The sequence below is a fragment of the Brassica oleracea genome, chromosome C7 (assembly GCF_000695525.1).
Source record: "Brassica oleracea var. oleracea cultivar TO1000 chromosome C7, BOL, whole genome shotgun sequence".
Classification (NCBI taxonomy): domain Eukaryota; kingdom Viridiplantae; phylum Streptophyta; class Magnoliopsida; order Brassicales; family Brassicaceae; genus Brassica; species Brassica oleracea.
This window is the reverse complement of record NC_027754.1, coordinates 40,202,048-40,224,397: the sequence shown is the minus strand read 5'-3', so window position 1 is coordinate 40,224,397 and position 22,350 is coordinate 40,202,048. Positions and strand designations below refer to the sequence as shown.

General features: G+C 34.3%; 3 protein-coding genes and 1 long non-coding RNA gene across 5 annotated transcripts; 1 reads left to right on the top strand and 3 right to left on the bottom strand.

Annotated features, from left to right (window-relative positions):
* Nucleotides 1-746: 746 nt before the first annotated feature.
* Nucleotides 747-1,683, bottom strand: LOC106305122. 2 transcript variants are annotated; one of them, XR_001262917.1, is made up of 3 exons: nucleotides 1,368-1,683; nucleotides 1,189-1,294; nucleotides 747-1,106 (listed from the first exon to the last, which is right to left on the bottom strand). It is a non-coding gene; the product is annotated as an uncharacterized LOC106305122 (long non-coding RNA). The 2 variants fall into 2 exon arrangements; XR_001262916.1 differs by having other exon boundaries at nucleotides 1,189-1,266.
* A 3,717-nt stretch (nucleotides 1,684-5,400) lies between these two features.
* On the top strand, nucleotides 5,401-10,400 carry LOC106301739 (probable mannan synthase 1). Its single transcript, XM_013738205.1, has 10 exons — nucleotides 5,401-5,632; nucleotides 5,757-6,101; nucleotides 6,194-6,292; nucleotides 7,616-7,868; nucleotides 7,973-8,083; nucleotides 8,326-8,462; nucleotides 8,655-8,768; nucleotides 9,350-9,549; nucleotides 9,641-9,829; nucleotides 10,105-10,400. Exons 1-10 carry the CDS (start codon nucleotides 5,567-5,569, stop codon nucleotides 10,250-10,252), a joined length of 1,662 nt encoding a protein of 553 aa, XP_013593659.1. The 5' UTR covers nucleotides 5,401-5,566; the 3' UTR covers nucleotides 10,253-10,400.
* A 3,531-nt stretch (nucleotides 10,401-13,931) lies between these two features.
* Nucleotides 13,932-14,819, bottom strand: LOC106304565 (zinc finger protein ZAT9-like). Its single transcript, XM_013740963.1, has one exon. It carries the CDS (start codon nucleotides 14,708-14,710, stop codon nucleotides 14,108-14,110), a length of 603 nt encoding a protein of 200 aa, XP_013596417.1. The 5' UTR covers nucleotides 14,711-14,819; the 3' UTR covers nucleotides 13,932-14,107.
* A 2,581-nt stretch (nucleotides 14,820-17,400) lies between these two features.
* Nucleotides 17,401-19,403, bottom strand: LOC106304585 (WAT1-related protein At4g16620). The gene is made up of 7 exons (XM_013740988.1): nucleotides 19,048-19,403; nucleotides 18,874-18,939; nucleotides 18,638-18,754; nucleotides 18,308-18,542; nucleotides 18,036-18,197; nucleotides 17,800-17,951; nucleotides 17,401-17,690 (listed from the first exon to the last, which is right to left on the bottom strand). The coding sequence occupies exons 1-7, from the start codon at nucleotides 19,236-19,238 to the stop codon at nucleotides 17,534-17,536; spliced, it is 1,080 nt and encodes a 359-aa protein (XP_013596442.1). The 5' UTR covers nucleotides 19,239-19,403; the 3' UTR covers nucleotides 17,401-17,533.
* Between the last annotated feature and the right edge of the window lie 2,947 nt (nucleotides 19,404-22,350).

The following is a 22,350-nucleotide window of genomic DNA, read 5'->3' as shown; positions in this document are numbered from 1 at the left end:
TATAGAATAAATATTGTTCAACAAATATAGAAATGGAAAGGATGTGAAATTCTATTTGTTGGTGGAGTTGTCTATTGTTTCCATATAGTTGATAAAATTTATTTGTATTATTCCCTAGAAAATTGTTGTTGATTGCATAGTAAATTAACAACGACGTAAAATGAAAGTTATAAGCTTAAAGATTTAATTTAATTAAGAAGCTAATTTATACATGAGATTACTACTTACTTCCATAAGTTGTATAAATTTCATGTGGTTAATCTGCGAACATGTTCCAAGAAACTACTTAGACAGGTCGTACCATAAGGTGACACAGCGATAGTGGCAAAACAACGAGACATGGTAAATAATAACATACCGAAGAAACCTAAGAGTTGTTATTACCATTTTAGAAGAAGAGAACTCACCAATCTCTTGATCAATAATCATTGCCAATCAACAAAAGAAATCGATATTTTATTGTAAAAGTTCTCTGCTTTATCAAATAATAACAGCATGATCGCTTGAAACTTTGTTCAAACGGCATTACAAAATTCAGGAAAGTGAGAAGCTTTGTTGATTTTGTATATGCTGTCCTGCACAGAACTTATAACTAAAAAAAAACAGAGCAAGAACCAAACAAAGATCCATCCAAAAAAACTTATAATTTGTGGGGCCAAATCGTTCAAGACAATGGGCAAAATCAAGAATTTCAATTACTGAAGACATAACAACAGTAAGAAGCTTTGTTGTTTGTTAGGCCTATATTCTTGAGTTCCAGTGGTTCCTTTTAGACTTCACCAGAATGTTACACCATAACAAATAATTTATTTGTACTTGATCTAAGAGAACCTATCATCCAAAGACGCTAAAGGTACTGCAACTTAGCATATATAATCCACAATAATACTTTGGCATTCCATAACAGATTTGCCAACAAAAGAACAGAAAATACTATATAGAAGCACAGTCTTTTTAGGTGAGAAGAGAAGCACCAAGCAATGAAGTAGGTGAGTCGGTTCTTCAGTTACACCTTTGAATGAAGAGGCCTTATCTTGGCCAGCAATGTCTCTGCTTCAATAAAACCACCAAAAAGGTCCAAAGACTTGTACTTGACAGCTTTCCATCTGTTTTGTTGTCACATTTTCATATAAAAAAAATTATTTGCAGTTTTGGGCCATGGGGAAGTAAGAGAATATATTTAAGTACCTGGGCAGAAAAGATAGTGCAAAACAATGGAGATGGAGATGATCAACACTGTTAAAAGGTGGCTGGTGAAAACCAAATCTGCGAGGAAGTACAGATGAGGTTAATGCTACCACAAGAAAAAGCCTTAATTAGTCGAAATTCATAATTGATTTTTAGTGTTTGTAACCAAGAAGACTAACCTATGTAAGGTTTGAGGTGCATCTTTATGCAACAGTTCTTTTCCAACACTTAGCATGTGACTTTATACATAAAGAATACAAGATTGAGAAACTGATGTATTTTGTTTTGAGTGAAACCAACCCAATGAGTAGTCTTCATCTCTTCTCTGAAGGTCTCTCACTGTTGGAATGTGTTCTACTGGAATAACCAGGTAGTGCCTGAAGCAGAGTTTTAACCTTGATACTATAAATAAGCATAAATCAATACAAGTAAAGCGAGAGAACAAAGACAAAACCTCTGAGCGGCGGGCTTGATGTCTTGAAACGCGACGACCTTCTCATCCTGAGAAAATTAAAATTGTAAGAAAACTATTCCATTAGCCATCAAGTAGTAGAAGAAGAAGAAGAACGTACGTCGTGAAGGAGACGAGTGGTGGTGGTTGGATTGCGTATGATCTGACAGAATATACACGACTGATTCGCTCCCGCCATTTTTCCTCCCTAAATTTTTACGTTTCCGAATTTCAAATCACTGATACTTTTTTTTTTTTTTAACACAACTTGTTTTCATTAATCATTAACTTGCACGAGTACAATAATTAGAGGGAATTAAACATCCTCTTTGATTAAAAGGATAAACAACATAAGCTAAATGAGATAACCCTTCATAAAAAGTTGACAGCGAATTCGAGACGAAGCTTGAATGCGTCGATAAAACCTTCACGACCAGCTGAAAGATAGTAACATAATGTGACGTTGAAAGCCAGCTCTCACCTACGAGAAACCCAAAAGTAATCTCGGTTGCCTCTTCAGGTCCCGTAGAGACCGCTACACAAGAAGATAGACCGGTAGAGAAACTAAAACCAGAACTCAGCAATAGAACTGAGAAAGTGTATACTTTCATTGAAAGAAGGTATGAGATCCACTCCTTATGAGAGGAGGGTAGAACAAGCAACCAAGATGTTCCCGATGAATCCAACGGAAAACACTTCATAACTAAAAGATATATCATTATGCGCAATTCAAAGGGACCAATGAATCCACCGGAAATCCTTTGCGACTTAGCCAAAATCAATGAAACCATGTCCATTTCTGAACTGTGTTTACCTGAGCTAAGCCGTGAGCTGATAATATCAGCAGTAATCATAGTGAGCCTGGCCCAAAAACTTATCATTAGCAATCCAAAGACAAGCCAACGAACGGTTGTATGCGGTTGTGGAAAGTCGCTGGCGGTATCCAAACGACCAACGATTGAGAACGGGGGAGCATCAGGCGGTGAACCGGAGCAGTCAGCACATCTGGCGGGACAGGTCGGAGATAGCTTAAGTACTTCGCCACAATGGCGGGTCTCGTCGATAGCACATGTCTTCGAAGCACCGGTGGAGAAATGAAATGGAAAAGGTTTGGATGGAAGAGGAGGCGGTTTCCGGCGAGGATCTACGAACACAGAGCCTTGAGTTACAGATCTGACGCACCAGGAGTAGGAGCCACAGCACCAAGGAACACGCAGAACGGAGGAGCAGCGGCAAGGAATACGAGGAGCGGAGAACCCGCTTGACATTGCTTCCCGGGAATCCCCAGATAAGCGGACAGCATAAGAGACGGTGGACTTTAGGAGCACGCTTGAACCCAAACGATTTGAAACAGTAGTAGTAATGGTGGAGATGAACAACGCGGCAGTCGGTCGGAGACGAACGGAGCAGCAGTCGCGGCAGAGATGAACGGAACAGCAGCGGCGATGGAAAGAGAAGCAGAGGTGAAACTAGGCATCAAGGGAGACGGACGAAGACGACGCCGGCGAGCTAGGTCGCTGCCGGCGTCGACGAAACTAAGAAGAAACGGCGCTTCGATTTCCGTGGCAGGGAGAGACAAGCTAGGGCAATCACTGATACTTTATATTCTTTATTTAACCCCTCAACTTTTGTAACTTACTATTTTGAGAACCGAGATAAATTTGTTCAGACAGAACTGAAAAATCTTTGCGAGTACTTCTGTTTTGACCCCGAAAATACTTTATATTCTTTATTTAACCCCTCAACTTTTGTAACTTACGATTTAGTACGATCTATTTCAATAATTAGCTTTTTAATTGTGCTTAATTTTAAGAACTCTGGTGTTCATTTGCAATGAATATTTATAGTATTAGGGACTTAAAAACACAGTCACACATCATAATGTTGCTATTTGGATTGGTCACTTAACTTTCTCAAAGATTCAAAAAAGTTTGTTAACACACAATAGCCTGATTTGCTTTCTGAAGGAAAGACAGGATTCTACTTGATTCTGTCCTGTCAAAAGATGCAGTGGTAATGCCATCCATATAAAGGAGTCTTGAGAGGTTGTGCAATGTATCTTCCCGTAAGTACTCTTATCAGTTCTTATCAATTCTAAAACAGAGACGTCGTCTTCTTATATATTCATGAATTGGCTTATAGTGCAGGATCATGCTCTGGTGAATGCAACCTTAGGGGGATGTGGTGATCTACCTTCAGGTAAAGACAGTTCTTGTTTGCCCTTCTTTATTTGGCAGTGTGGAGATTAACGTTATGATTGTTCCTTTTCGTGGTACATTTTCTGAAACTTAGCATTGAGTTCAGAGTCATGGAGTTTGACTTCTCCAAGCACATCCCAGCTGATAAGTGAAGTTGAAGTCATGTTGTTGAACCGGGGAACGGAAAACAGCATTATATGCCCTTCACGGAATACGCTATGAACCCACTATCCCGGGTATCCCCTAAATTACCCGGGTGAAGTCCCTTGCTTGCTAACGCTATGATGCAAGCGGTGGATCATTAGTTTAGACGATATATATTATTTTCTTATTATGGCTAATTAACGAAAACCTATATGTACATCGATTACTGGGCCGAGTAAATCCCAATAATTTATTTTTTCCAAAAACAATGCCCATTTCGATAACTTCTGCCGCAATATTAAAAAGAAAGCTACAATCATTTTTAATTCAGTATGAAGAGTGATGTTTTGGATTGATACGAAGATTATCTTCCTTGAGATTCAACTATTCCAGAAATATATATAAAATTTTTATACGAAAAATCTATAGTTATCCATACGTAAAATAGATGTGTGGTAGTTTACTTTGGATTTCTATCGGTGTATCACTTTTCTACATTTTTTTTTTTTCTAGTTCTCCTGATACAATCTAGCTTTTACAAAAATGTGACCTGAAAAAAACTGTTTTTTTCTTTCATCGATTTTGGGATGAGAGATCAAGAGTTTAGAGCCAAAACTAGCCCAACAAACAGTCAGTAGTCATACTCATATATACCAGATTGAATCCATCTATATAATTATAGCAGTTTCTATGTATCAACTTTCACTAACTCGTTTCTTTCGCTATTACTGTTAGTCACATATCGGAGAGTGACAAAGAGAAAGATGCTGCTTAAACACAAGAGTAGACCGATAAGATTCCGCCCAGAAAAATTATTTGAAATCAAAAAAGAAAAAAAACGACGAAGGAATTGAAGAAACCATAATAACCCTACAAAACATACATATTGGTATCGTTCTTAGGTTTCGTACCATTACACTAAATGCAAATAATCTCATTTTCTTTAACTAGTGTTATACATCACCAAAGCTAAACCGGCGTGTTAAACCAAAGGAATTAGAATCTGGTTTTTAGTGTACAAGATTACAAGATGAGTATACGACACAATTGTACATCAGATACATCATCAGACTAATCACATCCTGTATCATTCTTTTGGTTTTAAGCATAGTTATACGCACATATCATAATCTATTATATTTTTCTTAAATTCACATAAGAATCTAATTATTTTATAACAGTTTTATTTGGTAATGAAAACGTGGTGCAAAAAAACGTGATACGCCACTAATGTACAAAACTACAACTAACTATCAATAATAATATCAAAATGTAGAGAATGAGCAAATCATGTGGGAATTTCTAAACCACGCAGAGGTGATGATATTTTTGGTTGCGTTCCCTTCTGTGGTTACCAGCTTAGAGAGGCTGCGATAACGCTAACTTCCCCCTCTACTGAAATTGCGATATGAAAGAAAATAATAATTTGGAAATCATAAAAAAGAAGTAAGGAAGCAGTATCAGTAAAAAAGTGATAAGGCATCACAGTAAAAAATATTAAGAAGAATGTCAATAAAAGGGACATGAAAGAAAGAAAATTAAGCTATCACTTCTACTCTCTCGAGCTTCAGCTTTTAGAGCAACAATGTCTCTATTTCTGAAGCCCTTCCTCTTCCTATACGACTCCACTCTTAGCCTCCTCTTACTTCTTGTAATTATATATAACTCTCTCTCGCTCTTTATATATATATATATATATATATATATATATATGCATGTGTTCTTTATTAGTTGACGATAAACTAATAAATAGTTATTTTTCTTGGATGAATTAGTTCAATGGATGGAGCCTTGAAGATTCAGCAACTGCCCACGAGAGGCTTGAAGCAGACAACAATGCTGCAGAATCTGAATGGATGCAAATCCAATATTTGTGGAGAAAAACGAGAAGTCTTGTGCTTCTTCCCGTTTTCAAGGGTTTGGTGATTATGTGTTTGGTTTTATCCATCATAGTGTTCTTCGAGAGTTTTTACATGAACATTGTGATACTCTTCGGTAAGTTATTAAGACGTAAACCGGAGAAAGTGTACAAATGGGAGGCCATGCAAGAAGATGTCGAGGCTGGATCCGAAAACTACCCAAAGGTTCTTGTCCAAATACCAATGTACAATGAAAAAGAGGTATATATATTTATATACCTGTTTAACCTTCTCACTATAAAATAATGAGAAGTAACGATGGTTTAAAGCATACTGTCTCTTAATACTTGTAGGTCTTTCAAATATCTATAGCGGCAGTGTGCAGTTTATTATGGCCATCGAGCCGTCTTGTAATTCAAGTTGTAGATGATTCCACCGATCCTGTCGTAAGGGTATGTAGCATGTTAAAATATAAAATAATACTATATTATTAATATATTATATAAATGTCATGATAAACAAGATTCTACACTGTTCTGACAATTGGCTGTTCATGATAATTCCAACCACAATACTAAATATAATATTAAGATATTTTAAAGTTTTGTTTTATTTGTATCTTTAGACACACCACTTGATTATATATTAAATATAAACCTATAATCATTAACTTAAAATAATAAAAAGTATATTACAGCGTAGTTATTTTCAAAACTAGTATAGCTTAAATATAAAATTACAATCGATTAATTAAGCAAAATATTAGTTAGTATAAAAATTCTACAAATTCATGTTTATTTTTAATTATAAATTTTAAATATAAATAAATATTAACTATATTATATTTTAATTAAAAATAAATTACAATAATATAATCTTAGTGTTATTAATAATGGCACGCCATTTAGTGTAAAACACTAACCCCATCCATAATACATTGAAACAAAATTTTAGTATCGTATTTATTTGGTAAACATATATTCAATATTTGTTTTTTTGTCTAGATTCCATTAGTATATAACTATTTATTAAATAACAAAATATATAAATAAATTATTATTGTATATTTAGTATGATAATATTTTACTTAAATAAAATAATACTGAAAAAGGCTTTTCGATTAATTTATATCTAATTAGTTAGCCGGTGATACCTCTTTGACAATTAAATTAGGGCCTCGCAATTTATGAACAAAATTATGTTTTTTTTTACTTTCTTCTTATATTAAAAAAAACTATTTAAGAAGTTTAAAATATTTTCTTTACATACTAATATACGTTGTTTTTCTCAGAGATTTCACTCAAAGTTCCTAGGATCTCGCATCTAAAATTAAAGAAGACGTAAGACCACCGTTAATGGGGCTTTTAAATGAGTCTTTAGTGTGTTTTAAAGATGCATGCCCCACAAATAGGAAAATAATCGGTTAAATAAATGGTGAAATAAGGATCGCTTGTGGAGAGTTTTTTGTACTGTTCCCAGGTCCCACCGACACGTGACGGCCCGCGATTTGTTCAGCTTTAATTTTTTTTTTTTCAGACTAAAAAAAACAAAAAAAAAATTAAGAAACGCTACCGATAATCATGCTCTAAGAATATATATAAAATATACGAGGATTCACACATTACCAAAAAATAATATATATGTGAATTCACACATTATCAATTAGTTTTTGAAATGAGAACTGTTAAACTTAACAAAAATATTTATCCTTTTCCTATAATTTAAATCTTGTTAACTCAGAAAAGAAACATATGCTACAAAATTTCGGATTACAGGAAGGTGTGGACATAGAGATTGCAAAATGGCAAAGCCAAGGCATAAACATAAGGTGTGAAAGAAGAGATAACAGGAATGGCTACAAAGCTGGAGCTATGAAAGAAGCTCTTACGCATAACTACGTCAAGCAATGCGACTTTGTGGCCGTCTTCGATGCTGATTTCCAGCCCGATCCTGATTACCTCGCGCGCACCATCCCGTTTCTCGTCCACAACCCTGATGTTGCTCTCGTTCAAGCCCGGTGGATATTTGGTATGCTTACATGATTGCATTATTATGCACTATCCATTGATTTTTAAAACAAAGGTTAATGAATTTTCGGTATTCAATGATACTGGATGGCGATTTTCTTGCAGTGAACGCAAACAAATGCTTAATGACGAGGATGCAAGAGATGTCCCTCAACTACCATTTCAAGGTGGAACAAGAATCAGGGTTTACTAGACATGCTTTCTTCGGTTTTAATGGTACAATTTAACCTCCAAGCATATTTAATTGATTTAGGAAAAAGATTTGATAACATTCAGTAAAATACAAGGGTATACGTTAGTTTTCAATTCGTTATATATATATGTGTGTGTTGAAAGTCAACAACCTTCACATAGTATAAAAACAAAAATGATTACCATCTCATGGGAAAGAGCATAACATATATAAAACAAAAAGGGAAATTAAATATGTAATAGCAAAAGGGATAATATAACTACAGGAACCGCGGGTGTATGGAGAATATCGGCAATGGACGCTGCGGGAGGATGGAAATCAAGGACAACTGTAGAAGACATGGACTTGGCCGTTCGCGTTGGCCTTCATGGCTGGAAATTTGTCTACCTCAACGACCTCACGGTAACACATTTTTGTAAAAAAATCGAGTTATTACCTAGTAACGACATTATATAAATTAACCAACACATCTATCGGTCCAGTCAACACGTTTTATATATTAAAAGTTAGGTAAAAAAAATAGTTACAGAATATGAAAATGATATTTAAGAATAGTACACACCCAATAAATGGTAGTTTTGGGGTGGTATGCAGGTGAGGAACGAGCTTCCAAGCAAATTCAAGGCCTACAGATTCCAGCAGCATAGGTGGTCATGTGGTCCGGCGAATCTATTCAGAAAAATGACGATGGAGATCATTTACAACAAGGTCTTTTTTTGTCACTACGCTTCATTTGATCCCCACTTGACAGTGACTGATTGGTCCCGGTTTATTCCGTCTCTAGTTTGAATAGAACCCCGATAGTAATAACTAATAAGCAGGGTGACTTGTTTGAACTAGTGGGACCAATTTAAACAAACACGTTTCGGTGCTTGATTGATTAAGCTCTCGTTGTCTCTAGGTGGGACACGGGACTGTGATATGTACGGTGCCTTTTTATTAACTTCAAATGTGTTTTTTTGTGTCGATTTCAAAATGGTTCCATTTTACTACGGTTTGATCCAAACTTAGTTTTTCGTATCACTCGGTTTTCAACAAAGTTTTTAGTTTGGATCTGTTTTGATTTGATTTCTTTGGTTTTCCGACATTTTTATGAAATATAATGAAATCTGAAGTACCATTTTTATTTTTAAAAATTGTTTTTGAGTTCCTTTTTCATTTTCTAAAAACATCTAAAGCATTTTATTATGTTTGTTTAGGTCAATTAGTTTGTTTCGTTAGCACCCTTATTTTCTATGTGGAGCATGATCAAAAACTAACTGAAAACAAATGTATGTTTTGGAACACAGAGAGTATCAATATGGAAGAAGTTCTATGTGATCTACAGTTTTTTCTTCGTAAGGAAAGTGGCAGTACACTTCTTGACATTCTTCTTCTACTGTATAATTGTACCAACAAGTGTCTTCTTCCCTGAAATCCACATTCCATTGTGGTCTACCATCTATGTTCCCTCTATGATCTCCATCTTCCACACCATGGCAACTCCGAGGTACCTATCCTTAATGTAATCAGTCATCAAGAGTAATCTGTCTTATGACTTCAACTTAATGCACGTATATATATAACTTTGGTCCAACTAGATCCTTCTACCTCGTGATAATCTGGATCTTGTTCGAGAATGTAATGGCTATGCATCGAACCAAAGGAACTTGGATTGGCCTACTTGAAGGAGGACGAGTGAACGAATGGGTTGTGACTGAGAAATTAGGAGATGCTTTGAAGAATAAGTTACTATCTAAGGTCGTCCAAAAAAAATCTTATTATGAAAGGTGAGGGAAGAAAATGAAAACCTACATTTTTGTTATTGAAAGTTGCATAATATTTTGGAGAACATTGAGACTCGGTCTCCGTGATCTTAGGCTCGCTTCTTTGGGAAAATTTCTTAGTACACTTGTAGATCTGTAGATGTAGATTTTCCGGTCAAGTAGCGCTTTGTTTTTGAATAAATGTTAAATTTATTCAATCAAAATTTTTTTTTTACAACTTGTTCACCAAATACAAATAACATTATATTAACAATAACTTGTGCTTTTTTTTGTTGCAGAGTGAATTCAAAGGAAGTGATGGTGGGCATATACATACTAGGATGTGCATTATATGGTGTGATCAATGGCCACACATGGTTACACTTCTATCTTTTTCTTCAGGCCACTGCCTATTTCGTTTCTGGTTTTGGTTATATCGGAACCTAAGAACTTTCCCCATTGTATAATCACCACATGAATTGTGTCCCTGCATCATTTATTTTTTAGTGTTAAAACGAATAAGATGTTTTGTATGAATGTATACTATAACATCATCACTTCTATCCTTTATTTGAAAGTCCATATATTAATTCAACTATTACCCACTAAACTTTCGGTTACTGTTCTTTTTTTTTTTTGCATAATAAACAAAGAAGCTAAAAATGCAATCAGAAATTGAATTAGTCTTTAAAATAATATCTAATTGTGATAAAACATTTCTGTTGAGTTAAAAGTAAATTTCGATTTTCGTTCATTTGATTACCTATTATATATATTTTTGTAAGTAATAAATATTTATTTGCTACCAATTATAAATGATTGTTACGACTGGTGTGACTTGTCAACATACATCATAATGGGCCAGGTTTAATTTAACTTAGCGGCCTTAATGAATGACAAGGATTTTCAAATGAGACTCATAAAAGTCCATTGAGCTTTGTCCAGATTCACCGGACACGGTTTAGTTATGCAGCGAAAACACTCTTCTGCAGATGTCCACGCACGTCTAGTGGGCTTTATGTGTTACATATGATATTTGTCAAAAGTCAAAAACATTTGTAAATATTAGATTCTGGATAAAAAAAAATTTTAAACTCTTTTTATGTGAACATGATACTTTTGTTAATTTAGTATCTCTATAATATTATCTGAGAAATCAGTTTCCTATATGTCACGTTCACATTAACTCTCACGATGGTTGATTACACTGGTACACTTAATGAATTAAAAATATTACATTTAAAATACTACTATTTATTATTTATTTAGTTTCCTTTTTAAAATTTTCCAAAAAACATAAACGTATAATAAAAAAGGAATTTTTTATAAAGTTAAAAAAACGAAATGAAAAACAAAAATATATGTATATATAATATGATTTCATAAAAATGGAAAGTTCACAAAATAGTAATATTGCATTTTTTTTTAAATAACATAAATTTTTATATATATTTTCTTAGATGAAAAATATAAATTTGTGTATAATGTGATTTCATTAAAAACAATCTTACACAGCTAATCTTGATACTAGAAGAAAAATATTATTTCTTTTAAAACATAATTTTAAACAATACAAAAAAATTCAAAGTAATAAAAATATTTTTATATATCTATCTATTTTCTTACATCATTACATAAAATAATTAAGTAACATAAACTGATATATGTTTAATTGACTAAAAATAGTTTATAATTAGTATTATTGAAATGTTTATTTTTATTTTCATATATTTAGTTGACTATAATATCTTTCAGTTACAGCAAAAAAATATCGATAAATTATATTTTGCTTATATAATATTAATTTCAAATGCAATCACAATTTTGTTTACTGCTTATTTTTAAGAGATATTAAAAACTAAAAATAAATTTTAAAAATAAAAATCATTTGATCAAATAATTAAAAAATAGTTTAATGAGGTAGATATATTATATTTTATCATTTTTAAAGTTATTTGTTTTCTTAATATTAAATTTGATTTTGAATTTTATGTTTTTATGTTTGTAGAATTTAATAAAACCATAATCAAAATACCAAAACAAATCTAATTCTCATTTTAAGATTATTTAAAATAAATTTCAGTTTTCATTCAATAAATCAAAAACATAACGTTATTTTAAAATTTATAAATATTTTAATTGTTGTAAATATTAATATGTGTTCATGAGCTTCCAAAAATGTATCAGCTACATATGCATGTAACTTCCTATTGATCAACGCTTTATTAAGATAATGTTTTTAAAAAAACATCAACATATAATTTGATAAATATTATGAAAATACATATACATTTAAACGATAAATAAAATTTATTTGATTTGACTTAATTATAATAAAAATAATTATACTTTATTTTGAATTTGAAAAATATATGTAACTCAATATAATCACAACATGAGTGACTCAATCCAATTTATATCTAAAATCATAGATTTAACTACGAAGTATATATAATTTTTTAAGAATAGCAATTTATTTTATAAATATAAATCATAAGACAGCTAAAAACATATTAAAAATGAAAATAAAATATCAACCAACTGTTATAATTTATTTATTTTGTAAAATTTATATATATGCATGAGATTTCATAATATTATCCTTATACTAATTTATGTAATTCGAAATCAGACACTTTAGTTTATTTATTTTTTTTCATTCTAAGCACAATATATCTTAAGTTATACATAATCTTCATAAAATATATTTACATATCTAAGACAACAACCACCCAAATGCAAATAAGAAATTAATCAAAATTTTGATATATTGAGAATGAAAATATCACAATTGAATTCAGAGATGCAATCTAATTTACCTAAATGATAACTAAATCGACTGTAAAAACAATAAAACCGATTAGATATAACATATATAAAATCATACGTATAGATACAATATTATTAATATAAATGATGCATACAAATTATTAATTAATTTTAAAGTTAAATAGAAATTAATTATTATAATATATTTACTTTAGAAGTATTTATAGCACGGAAAAATCAGATAGTCAAAAATAAATAACAAGTTGGGTCGTATTTTGTAGGGTATGATCGATCCATTGGGCCCACAGCATAGAGAGCAAAAGGGTATATACCACATGCCCTGATAAGACCAACGAAACATAATTTACCAGGATACCCCTAATCCCACGGTTTTCAGACAAGTATTATGAAACCTCTTTCCCTCTTTTTTTTCTTTTTAAATTCTCTCAAGTTAAGCTTAAATACTCACAAAACTCTTCATCTTTATTACGGTGTGGATCCGTCAGTGGATAAATGTTTATTTAACTCTGAAAGTCAGGTAACGGTAAACATGCAGAAACGTGATTTTAAAAGATGGATCGTGGATATTTATGTAATAAATAAGCAAGTTACTAAATGGTGGCCAAAAAAAAAGGTGTTGTGCTTTTTTTTTGTCAAGAAAACAAGAACATAAATGGTTTTGAATATGTCTGTATTGGTGGTATAAAACAACCACTACAGAGACTTACAGATGCAGCTGGCGACACATACTATATCACATGACCACGAATAAATTAGGAAATAAAGAACCAAACAGAATAAAGTAAACTATATAACTGTGTTAGAAATTTTATTAAGTGAATGTAGACCCGATTTATCAAAAAACTTATAATATAAAGTTACAAAGAAAAAAAACTTATAATATAGTATCTGATTCAGAGATGAAATAACTCTATCCACTGAATTTTGTGTGAAATATCTCAGTTTTTCGTGTTTAGATATCTCACTTATCGAGATATTTGAATGTCCATGATCTGATTGATATTTTTGATGTTTTGAGTATCAACCACACAGTACTAGATGTTCCAACAAAGAGATGATATACGTGACAAAGAATAAAGTTTACATTATTATTAAGGCTAGGCAGCCTAGCATCGCACTTGTGTCATAAAAAATATGCAGTTTGAATTAAATAGTTTCTTTAAAACACGTTAGATAAAGTCAAAAGATCTAAGATTCAAAGATCATGCAAAAGAATCATCTCAAGAAATCCAAATATCAAAAACAATGTAACATAGATCCAACCATATATTATATCATCCATCAGTGATGGACCATCACCCTAAGAACTGAAGAAGAAATCTAGAAACACAGCTTGTTTCTTGGGGTTTGCTTCTGTCTTACATCAAAAGTACATTGTTCTGATAAAGACCATCTCAAGATTCCAAAACCAATAAAATGGTTTCCTAATTTAAAGAATATAATATGATCTTGAATTAAAGCCAAATCAACAAGATGCTTAAGTTTTGATCATCTCTGCAAACCTCAACTGTATTATATGGCCGAGACAACGGCGACAACATCGCTTTCTTGCGGCGGAGGAAGATTCAGATCTATCGTACAGCGGCGGAGCTCCGGGACATGTCTCTTTTCCGCTTCGATAATGGGTTTCTTCAGCTTAACCTCCCTTGAATCTCTCGAGAGCATCATCAAACACATGGCTAAATCCTGTTCCGGAGAGCCGTCGGAGACAGAGCTCGCCGGCTCTGGCGACTCGTCCGAGTTGCTTTTACTCCTCTTCTGCTTCTTTCCCGACTCGGACGAGTTCTTTAACACTCTCTTCTTCTTTGAAACCTCTGCTTTGCCTCGTTTCCGAACCGGCTCCACTGACTCAGGTTCGGTCTCGGTCTCGCTGTTGTAAACAGTGGATGACTCAGGATCCGGGTTAAAGACCCGGCAGCTCTTCCTCGGGTTCTCTCGCAACCCGTAGGCCAGAGTTTTACCGTCCGAGGAAGACGAAGAGGAATAAACCGAGTCACCGAGGAGCTTCTTCCGAGTGGGCGTGTGCGATGAGACCAAGTGGGACTTCATGTGACCACCAAGTGCTCTGCCATTACAGAAACTTTTGGAACAGAGCTTGCATTTGTGCTTCTGCATTTTCCAAAGAAAACAAGAACAGCACAGAGAAACCTTAAGAAGACTTTTAAGTTTCTTCTGTGTCCCAGTTTGCTTAAAGAGACTGATGTAGAAAAGAGAGAGAGAGACAGAGAAGTTAATAAGAGTAGGTAACAAGCATTCCTATCTTTTTCACAAACCCCCAAAACTAACAATTATGACTTTTTGGTCCATACGATAAAAACTACTACTACTAATGATACGTAAAGATAACTCTTTTTAGTTAGTTTTACTTTTAGTATAACATTTAAGAGAAAAACTATATACTATTTTTAATTCGAGTGGCAACGATAACCACCGAGCATTGTAGAATCTCGAATTAATCCGTGAAAATATTCTACATATTCTTACAAAAACAACTAAAAATGATTATTTGTTTGTTAAAGAGTGTAAAATTGTTTAAAAGATGGAAGAAGAAAGGAGACAACAAAGCACTTGTTGCTTTGCCTTTTATTGACTAGACACTTCTCCAGTGCGTAGATGAGATTAGAAGCTTAATAAAGGATTTGCAAAAGCAAAAGACTATATATTAAAATCTAAACAAAGATAAAACTTAAACCAAGTAGTATGTGTGAATTTTGTTGGTTAGGTTAGTTGAGGATCTTTTTTTTGATAAAAAAAAGGTTAGTTGAGGATTTGTAATGGCAGAATCGGTTGAAGCGTCGAGATTGACATGATATAAACGGTTGTATTAGTTTGAGTTGATTTTAATTGGGAGTTGAGGTTTAAATGCTGAAATGTCATTTCTGAAGGATTAAACATTCAAATAACTTGATAGCAATGAATATTGAATGTTAGTATACAGTTAGAATAATTCAAACGAAACGATCTAATAATCATCACATGTATATAATTGTAAATAGATTGATACCATCTAACATACGATGGTTGACACCAATGATGATTCGAGAGGTCCACGTCTGTTGAGTCATTCTACCTTAGTTTTTTTTGTTAGCGACGTCCAATGTCATTAAATATTATTCGGTTTCTTGAGATTCATTGCTTCTTGAACTATAAAAAAGCAAAGAAAAACTTTAAACAAACTTGATTTTCCTCTGGGTCTTTTATTTCTTTTCAGTTCCATGGTATGAATTTAGGGTTTGAACCGTGGGAGGCCCTTCAAATGTAGGCGTCTCTAACCACTACATTACCATAGATGTATAACCTTTTGGTTTTATTATTCTTTCTTTGTAAAGGAAAATTAATATATTTCCAACTTTTCACTTGGAGAAATATATGGGTGAACATATTTTGTAATATATAAAATGAAATGTGAACCCTAGTCAAACTTATTTCTGAATCTGTAAATATATATGTTTTCTTTAGTTTACTGAGATGTTATTTTTTAATACCATGACATGTTTTGCATTCAATTCCAATTGGGTTTGAGATTTGAGAACTCCTAGCTGTCATGCTTTTGTTTCCAACGGAGAGGATTATACTCATTGCTCTGATTTCAAATGAAGAAAAAGACAAAAGAACTTTGTGAGGGTTCAAGTATGATTACTGCCTAAATATTTTGAATTCTCTAACCGGGATAGGATTTTTGTTTATGACTGCAGTTTCAACAAACTTGACATATTCATATTGTAAATAATTTCTTTATATTCTTCCATTTAAAGGAATGGTTCATGATAAGGACTATAATCCTATAAAGTACTAATTTAATTACCATTTAGCAAAAAATATTACCATTTGTTTGATGATATAGTTGGACCGTTTTAAGGATTATTGACTATAGTCACAGTTCACGTCTTATTCCATACAGATTAGTTGGATATGAACAGAATAGTCAATATGGCTTCTTTAAAAGAAAACTTGTAAATATGGCTATTGAAAAGTAATAAAGAAGATCGTGTAATTAAAAATTGAAAAGGTGATCAATGAACATATAAATATCGCATTACCAAGAATAGAAAAGGCAAATATTTGAATTTGAGTTGTTGTAACTATTAACAAAAAGTTGAGTAAAGAAGATGGAATCCACAGTGTTAACTACTTAGCTTTGCTTCGATCTCAATTTTCACTCTATCTATATACTCTACTATTCTGACACAAAAAGAAATCTGTGTTTAATAAAAGATTAATTATTCTCATCCAAATTAATGTGTATTCGACTATAAGAAAAATGGTCACCCATATTTTAAGGGAACCGACAGGAACAACAAAACCCATAACTTTTTCTCTAAACAGTACAGCATGATCCAAGAAAAATGTTAACACCCAATCTACAATTCCCTTTTAATAATGTATAACTTTTATAGAAATTTCATTTCAACCCTTTGATAATATAATCAAACATTTTATTTATTTAAAAACTAGTATGTTATAATAAAGTTTAGATCTAAAGAAAAGTTATGCAAAACAACTATCCAAACTGATGGCTTTCTAAACATAAAGAATCGCTATTCCTTATATAAATCATGATAAAAGCATTCTTCTTCTAATTATCCAAGCAGAGTTCTTTCATGACAATGCTCTCGTTTATTACTGTCCATAAGGTGCATTCCCTAACGTAGAAGCAACCGAGCGCTTAAAATCCACAATTTATATGCGTCTGAACCCGTTGATGGAAAAGATTTGCTAAACCTACCTCTATAACGTGTATAAGAGCTTGCTAATCTGCATAAGAGCTTTAACCATTATGTTTCTATATGAAGGAGATCGTCAAGTACCAAATATATTCGATAGGAAATCCTAAAACCTGCATGGGATCTTTTCTTGGTGATCTAATGTTGGTTTCACACACACATATACTTCTTTAACACTACACTAAAATAACATGAGCATTAAGAAAACAAGACTTTAACGCAAGAGAGGCTTCTCAAGATCAAACTCTGTTCTAAGCACACTTTCTTCTTCTTCTTCTTCTTTGTCCTCATCTCCTTCTCCACAATCTTCTTTCCCTTTAGCCCACAAAACGAAGTAGAGTCCTCCGAACATCAACCCCATTCCCGCAAAGCTAATTTCACATCACACAAACACAAGAAAGAAGAAAGATGACTTTGTCAAAATATTTTTCCAAAATATATCATACTTTGATAAGGAGAAAATCTGCAAAAGAAAAATACCTTCCGAGGTTGAAACTCTCTTTCATGGTGAAAGCAGAGACAAGAACACATACCACAGTAGCAATTGGACTAAAGAGAGACACAATCACCGGTCCTTTCCTTTTAATCACCCATGCACTAAAACATGTTCCTCCTCCATTCACCAACCCTCCCTACAAACAAATTCTTATAACAATGTTTCAACACACAACAAATGTTGCATACACTTTAATATGATTATTGAGGAATAAATGTACCAGCACTGCAAATCCCACAAGGTGGCCAAGACCGATTACTGATGCACTTCCCATTTCCATACTCCCCTTAAGAACATACTGCAAAGCTACCGTGGAGATCCCACCCATCAAAGTAACAATTGAAAACATAGATATCGCTGGAAACTCCACTAGTATGGATGCCTAATAGGACGATCGATGTGATTACACAAGCAAAAAATAAAACCGGATTAGCATCGACCTATGAATGATATATAATTTCTCTTGTGCTAAAAGGAGGCATGAGGATAAACCTGGAGGACAATACTTGACGACAAGCAGCATATGGAAAGGAGGAGACAGATGCAACCTAATATCTTCTCCTTGTCCAAAACGACATCGTCAGGGACAATAGGCAACGCTTTGACCGAGCTCGATGTGGCTGTAGTACTGTGCATTAAGCTCATAATGAAAGCTCCCATCACACACAACACCGTGCCTCCCATCTTAACTCTACTGTACACACAACTTAGCTTCACTTTCTCCATCCTTAACAAATGTCAAATATTCAAAACCCATTAATTAATAAAACTAGTCTTTATATAATTAACAGTACAAACGAACAGAAAAGCAAATGATTTTACCCAGCAGCCCAAGCAATGACGAAAATGAAAGCAGGAGCGAGATTAGGCATAGCTGTAGCCATTGATGCAGAGGTGTGTTTCATTCCTTCTAAGAATAACCACTGGAACAGAGTCACTCTGTTTCAAACACATAAATCTCTCTTGATTAATTAACCACTTGTTTATTATCATAAGTTCATAATTAAGAAAGTAAGCATCTAGTAATCAAAAGCATGCAGAAATCAAAAGTACTATACCCGACAATAGAAACGTAAACCAGTTTTGTCTTCAACTTGAAACTTAGACTTGTAGGCCACAGTTTCCTGCAAATACCCACCACCAAAAAAAAACATTAACAAAAATAAAAAGGAATAGAAAAAAGTTTGGTCGAATCAACGAGTTATGGTTTAAAACATAAGAAACAAAGCAACCTTTCAAGGAGAAAAGCAAGAGGGCTGATGAGACCAAACGATGCCAAGGTGCAGAAGATAACGATAAGAAGCGGGTCGACTCCAAGAGACATCAACTTACTCAGTAACACCGAGTTTCCGGCGTAGATCACCTGAGCTAAGACCAACCCTCCGATGATTCCAACTTCTTCTAGCGTCCCTCTCTTCATCATTTCTCACCAGTCACAACGAAAAAACACTGAAATATTGAGAAGACAAACAGAAATATAACAGCTTAATCAGATTTGGCGGTGGAACACGAGGTTTCGACTTTTGCGGGGAGAACGAAAAAAGCAGAGAGACACTTTAACTCTTTTGTGTTCTTTTCGTTGGTAACTAAAATAAACGAAACGCTTTATTTCTGATATCTTGATTTTGTGGGAATGCGTTTGCTTGAAGTGTAATCTTCCGCTCTATTCTCACTTCTTCCCTTTTGAAGACATCTGTACATTCACTGCATTGGTTTTATGGACGGTCTTGCCATTATAGCTATCTAGGGAACTGCATAATTTTATTAATTCAAAGACTCCTAAGTTTTAACTATACTTATTTTTTTTTTTGATGAAAAACTATACTTATTTTAGACAAGACTCCTCAAGTTTTGGTGTAATGGGTTGCATATTTTTGGCTACTATTATGTGAAATAAAACATTATGTGAAATACAACATTCAAGAATCAAAATCCAGTTGATGTTAGCTTAATCTGTTCAGAAATATTTATATTCTGGTGAGGTTATATGGCCTTTTTGTTTTGGAAAAATGAATCATATGTCATTTAAATTCATCTCATATGATCAGAAGCTGATTAAGAGTTGGGAAAAGCTGTGGCCAAAATAGTAAGTGTAAATGCATGTAGCTACTTTTCTCGTTATTGCTTGTGACACAACACTCACAAAAAAGCCAAGTCTATAACGAGAAAAATGCTATTTCCCACCAAAACAAATTCCATGATCAAGTAACATACGTTAGCTATGTCGATAACGAATTGGTTATATATTAAAAATGATTTGCCTATTAAATATTTGTAAATGAAAATGTGCAAAACACTTGTGGTGAAGGGTAAATCTCCAAAATAGCACATTTCTAAGTTTATATCACAAAAATAGTATTCAAAAACTAAAATGACCAAAATAGCACCTTTCTAAGTTTATCCTTTGAAAATTTTAATTTTTTTATTTTTCAAAATTTGAAATCTTATCCCCAAAACCTTATTTCTCGACTCTAAACCCTAAACCTAAACTCTAAACTCTAAACTCTAAACCCTAAACCCTAAACCCTAAACCCTAAACCCTAAACCCTAAACCCTAAACCCTAAACCCTAAACCCTAAACCCTAAACCCTAAACCCTAAACCCTAAACCCTAAACCCTAAACCCTAAACCCTAAACCCTAAACCCTAAACCCTAAACCCTAAACCCTAAACCCTAAACCCTAAACCCTAAACCCTAAACCCTAAACCCTAAACCCTAAACCCTAAACCCTAAACCCTAAACCCTAAACCCTAAACCCTAAACCCTAAACCCTAAACCCTAAACCCTAAACCCTAAACCCTAAACCCTAAACCCTAAACCCTAAACCCTAAACCCTAAACCCTAAACCCTAAACCCTAAACCCTAAACCCTAAACCCTAAACCCTAAACCCTAAACCCTAAACCCTAAACCCTAAACCCTAAACCCTAAACCCTAAACCCTAAACCCTAAACCCTAAACCCTAAACCCTAAACCCTAAACCCTAAACCCTAAACCCTAAACCCTAAACCCTAAACCCTAAACCCTAAACCCTAAACCCTAAACCCTAAACCCTAAACCCTAAACCCTAAACCCTAAACCCTAAACCCTAAACCCTAAACCCTAAATGACACGCCCTTAATCCGAAGTATTCTGAGCCCATTTGATCCTTAAGACTCCACCCTAAGCCACTGACGCTGCCATTATTGATCCATGATGCATCAATTTGACAGGTAGGGATTCGGGGCATCCAAGAGGGCACTGTCTCAATCTCTGTAGTGGGGGATCGTCTTGATCCTCATTTGCTTCCTCCTTCTCGTTAGCTTTTCTCCAACATTCTGCTTCAAGAGAGGCGTGTTGAAGAGTGTCGATTGGGGATACGTCTTTTCCATTAAAGAGTTTGTCGTTCCTCGCCTTCCAAATGTACCAACAAATCCATGGGAAGGTATCGAATTGTGGTCCCAAAGGGGTCACCTCTTTTCTCTTCCAAAACAGGAAGTTCATGTTTTGATAAATGGATGTACTCGGGAAGTAACCCGGAAGGGACGGATAGTCCGATAAAGCCCAAACCTGAAGGGATGGGGGGCATTCAAAAAGAAGATGATTAATCGACTCCACTGGGCCAGCACATCTAGGACAACTCCTATCGGTGCCCAGGTGTCTATACATGAGCCTCTCTGCCGTCGCCACACAGCCCGAGATAGCCTGCCACAAAAAATGCTTCATCTTGCTCGGGGCCTTTATCTTCCACACATGGCTCTGTAGGCCTGTGATACTTGGTTCTATAGCCCCTTCTTGTGAAAGACTCAACTTGGTTGATCGAAGTAGGTCATAGCCGGTTTTAACAGAATAAACTCCTGATTTTGTGTGGTTCCAAACATATCCATCTGGAGCACGAGAGCGAGAGGGTTTCAGCCCAAGTATTAAAGGGATATCATCTGGGTGAAAGAAATCCCGTAAAAGCTGTGTATCCCACTCCTCGGTATCATTCCTAATAAAAGACTGAACAAGAAGTTGGGGTAGTCTGTATACAATGTGGTCAGCAGGTCTAGGTGGTCGGGCCACTCCATCTGGAACCCAAGACTCACTCCAAACCCTCGTATCTCGACCCGTACCAATTGTTTTCTGTAGACCCAATATGAGTAGAGGTTTTGCTGCCATAATACTACGCCATCCATATGATGGTGAGTATGTGCGCCGATCTACTAATGGAGAGGTGTGATTATAGTATCTCCCTTTTAAAACACGTGCTAGTAAGGAGTTCGGATAATGAATTAGTCTCCACAATTGTTTTGCAAGAAGCGCTATATTGAAATCATGAAGATCGCGAAAGCCTAATCCCCCCGAATCTTTGGGAGTACAGATCTCGTCCCATGCTTTCCAATGTAAACCTCTGCTGTTTTGTTTTGAGCTCCACCAAAAGTTAGACGTTGTACTCTTTAATTTATCGGTAATGCCTTGTGGAAGCAAGTAACACGACATCACAAATGTCGGAACTGCTGGAGCCACATATTTGACTTGAACTTCTTTTCCTCCTTTAGAAAGAAGTCTTGATGAC

Coding starts and splice junctions, on each gene's coding strand:
- LOC106304565 (XM_013740963.1), bottom strand. CDS start 14,710: ATGCAGAAGCACAAATGCAAGCTCTGTTCCAAAAGTTTCTGTAATGGC.
- LOC106304585 (XM_013740988.1), bottom strand. CDS start 19,238: ATGATGAAGAGAGGGACGCTAGAAGAAGTTGGAATCATCGGAGGGTTG. Junction 18,755..18,873: donor GTTTACGTTTCTATTGTCGG/GTATAGTACTTT, acceptor TGTTTGAAACAG/AGTGACTCTGTTCCAGTGGT. Junction 18,543..18,637: donor GTCATTGCTTGGGCTGCTGG/GTAAAATCATTT, acceptor ACATTTGTTAAG/GATGGAGAAAGTGAAGCTAA.
- LOC106301739 (XM_013738205.1), top strand. CDS start 5,567: ATGTCTCTATTTCTGAAGCCCTTCCTCTTCCTATACGACTCCACTCTT. Junction 8,084..8,325: donor TGCTTTCTTCGGTTTTAATG/GTACAATTTAAC, acceptor ATATAACTACAG/GAACCGCGGGTGTATGGAGA. Junction 9,830..10,104: donor AAAAAATCTTATTATGAAAG/GTGAGGGAAGAA, acceptor TTTTTGTTGCAG/AGTGAATTCAAAGGAAGTGA.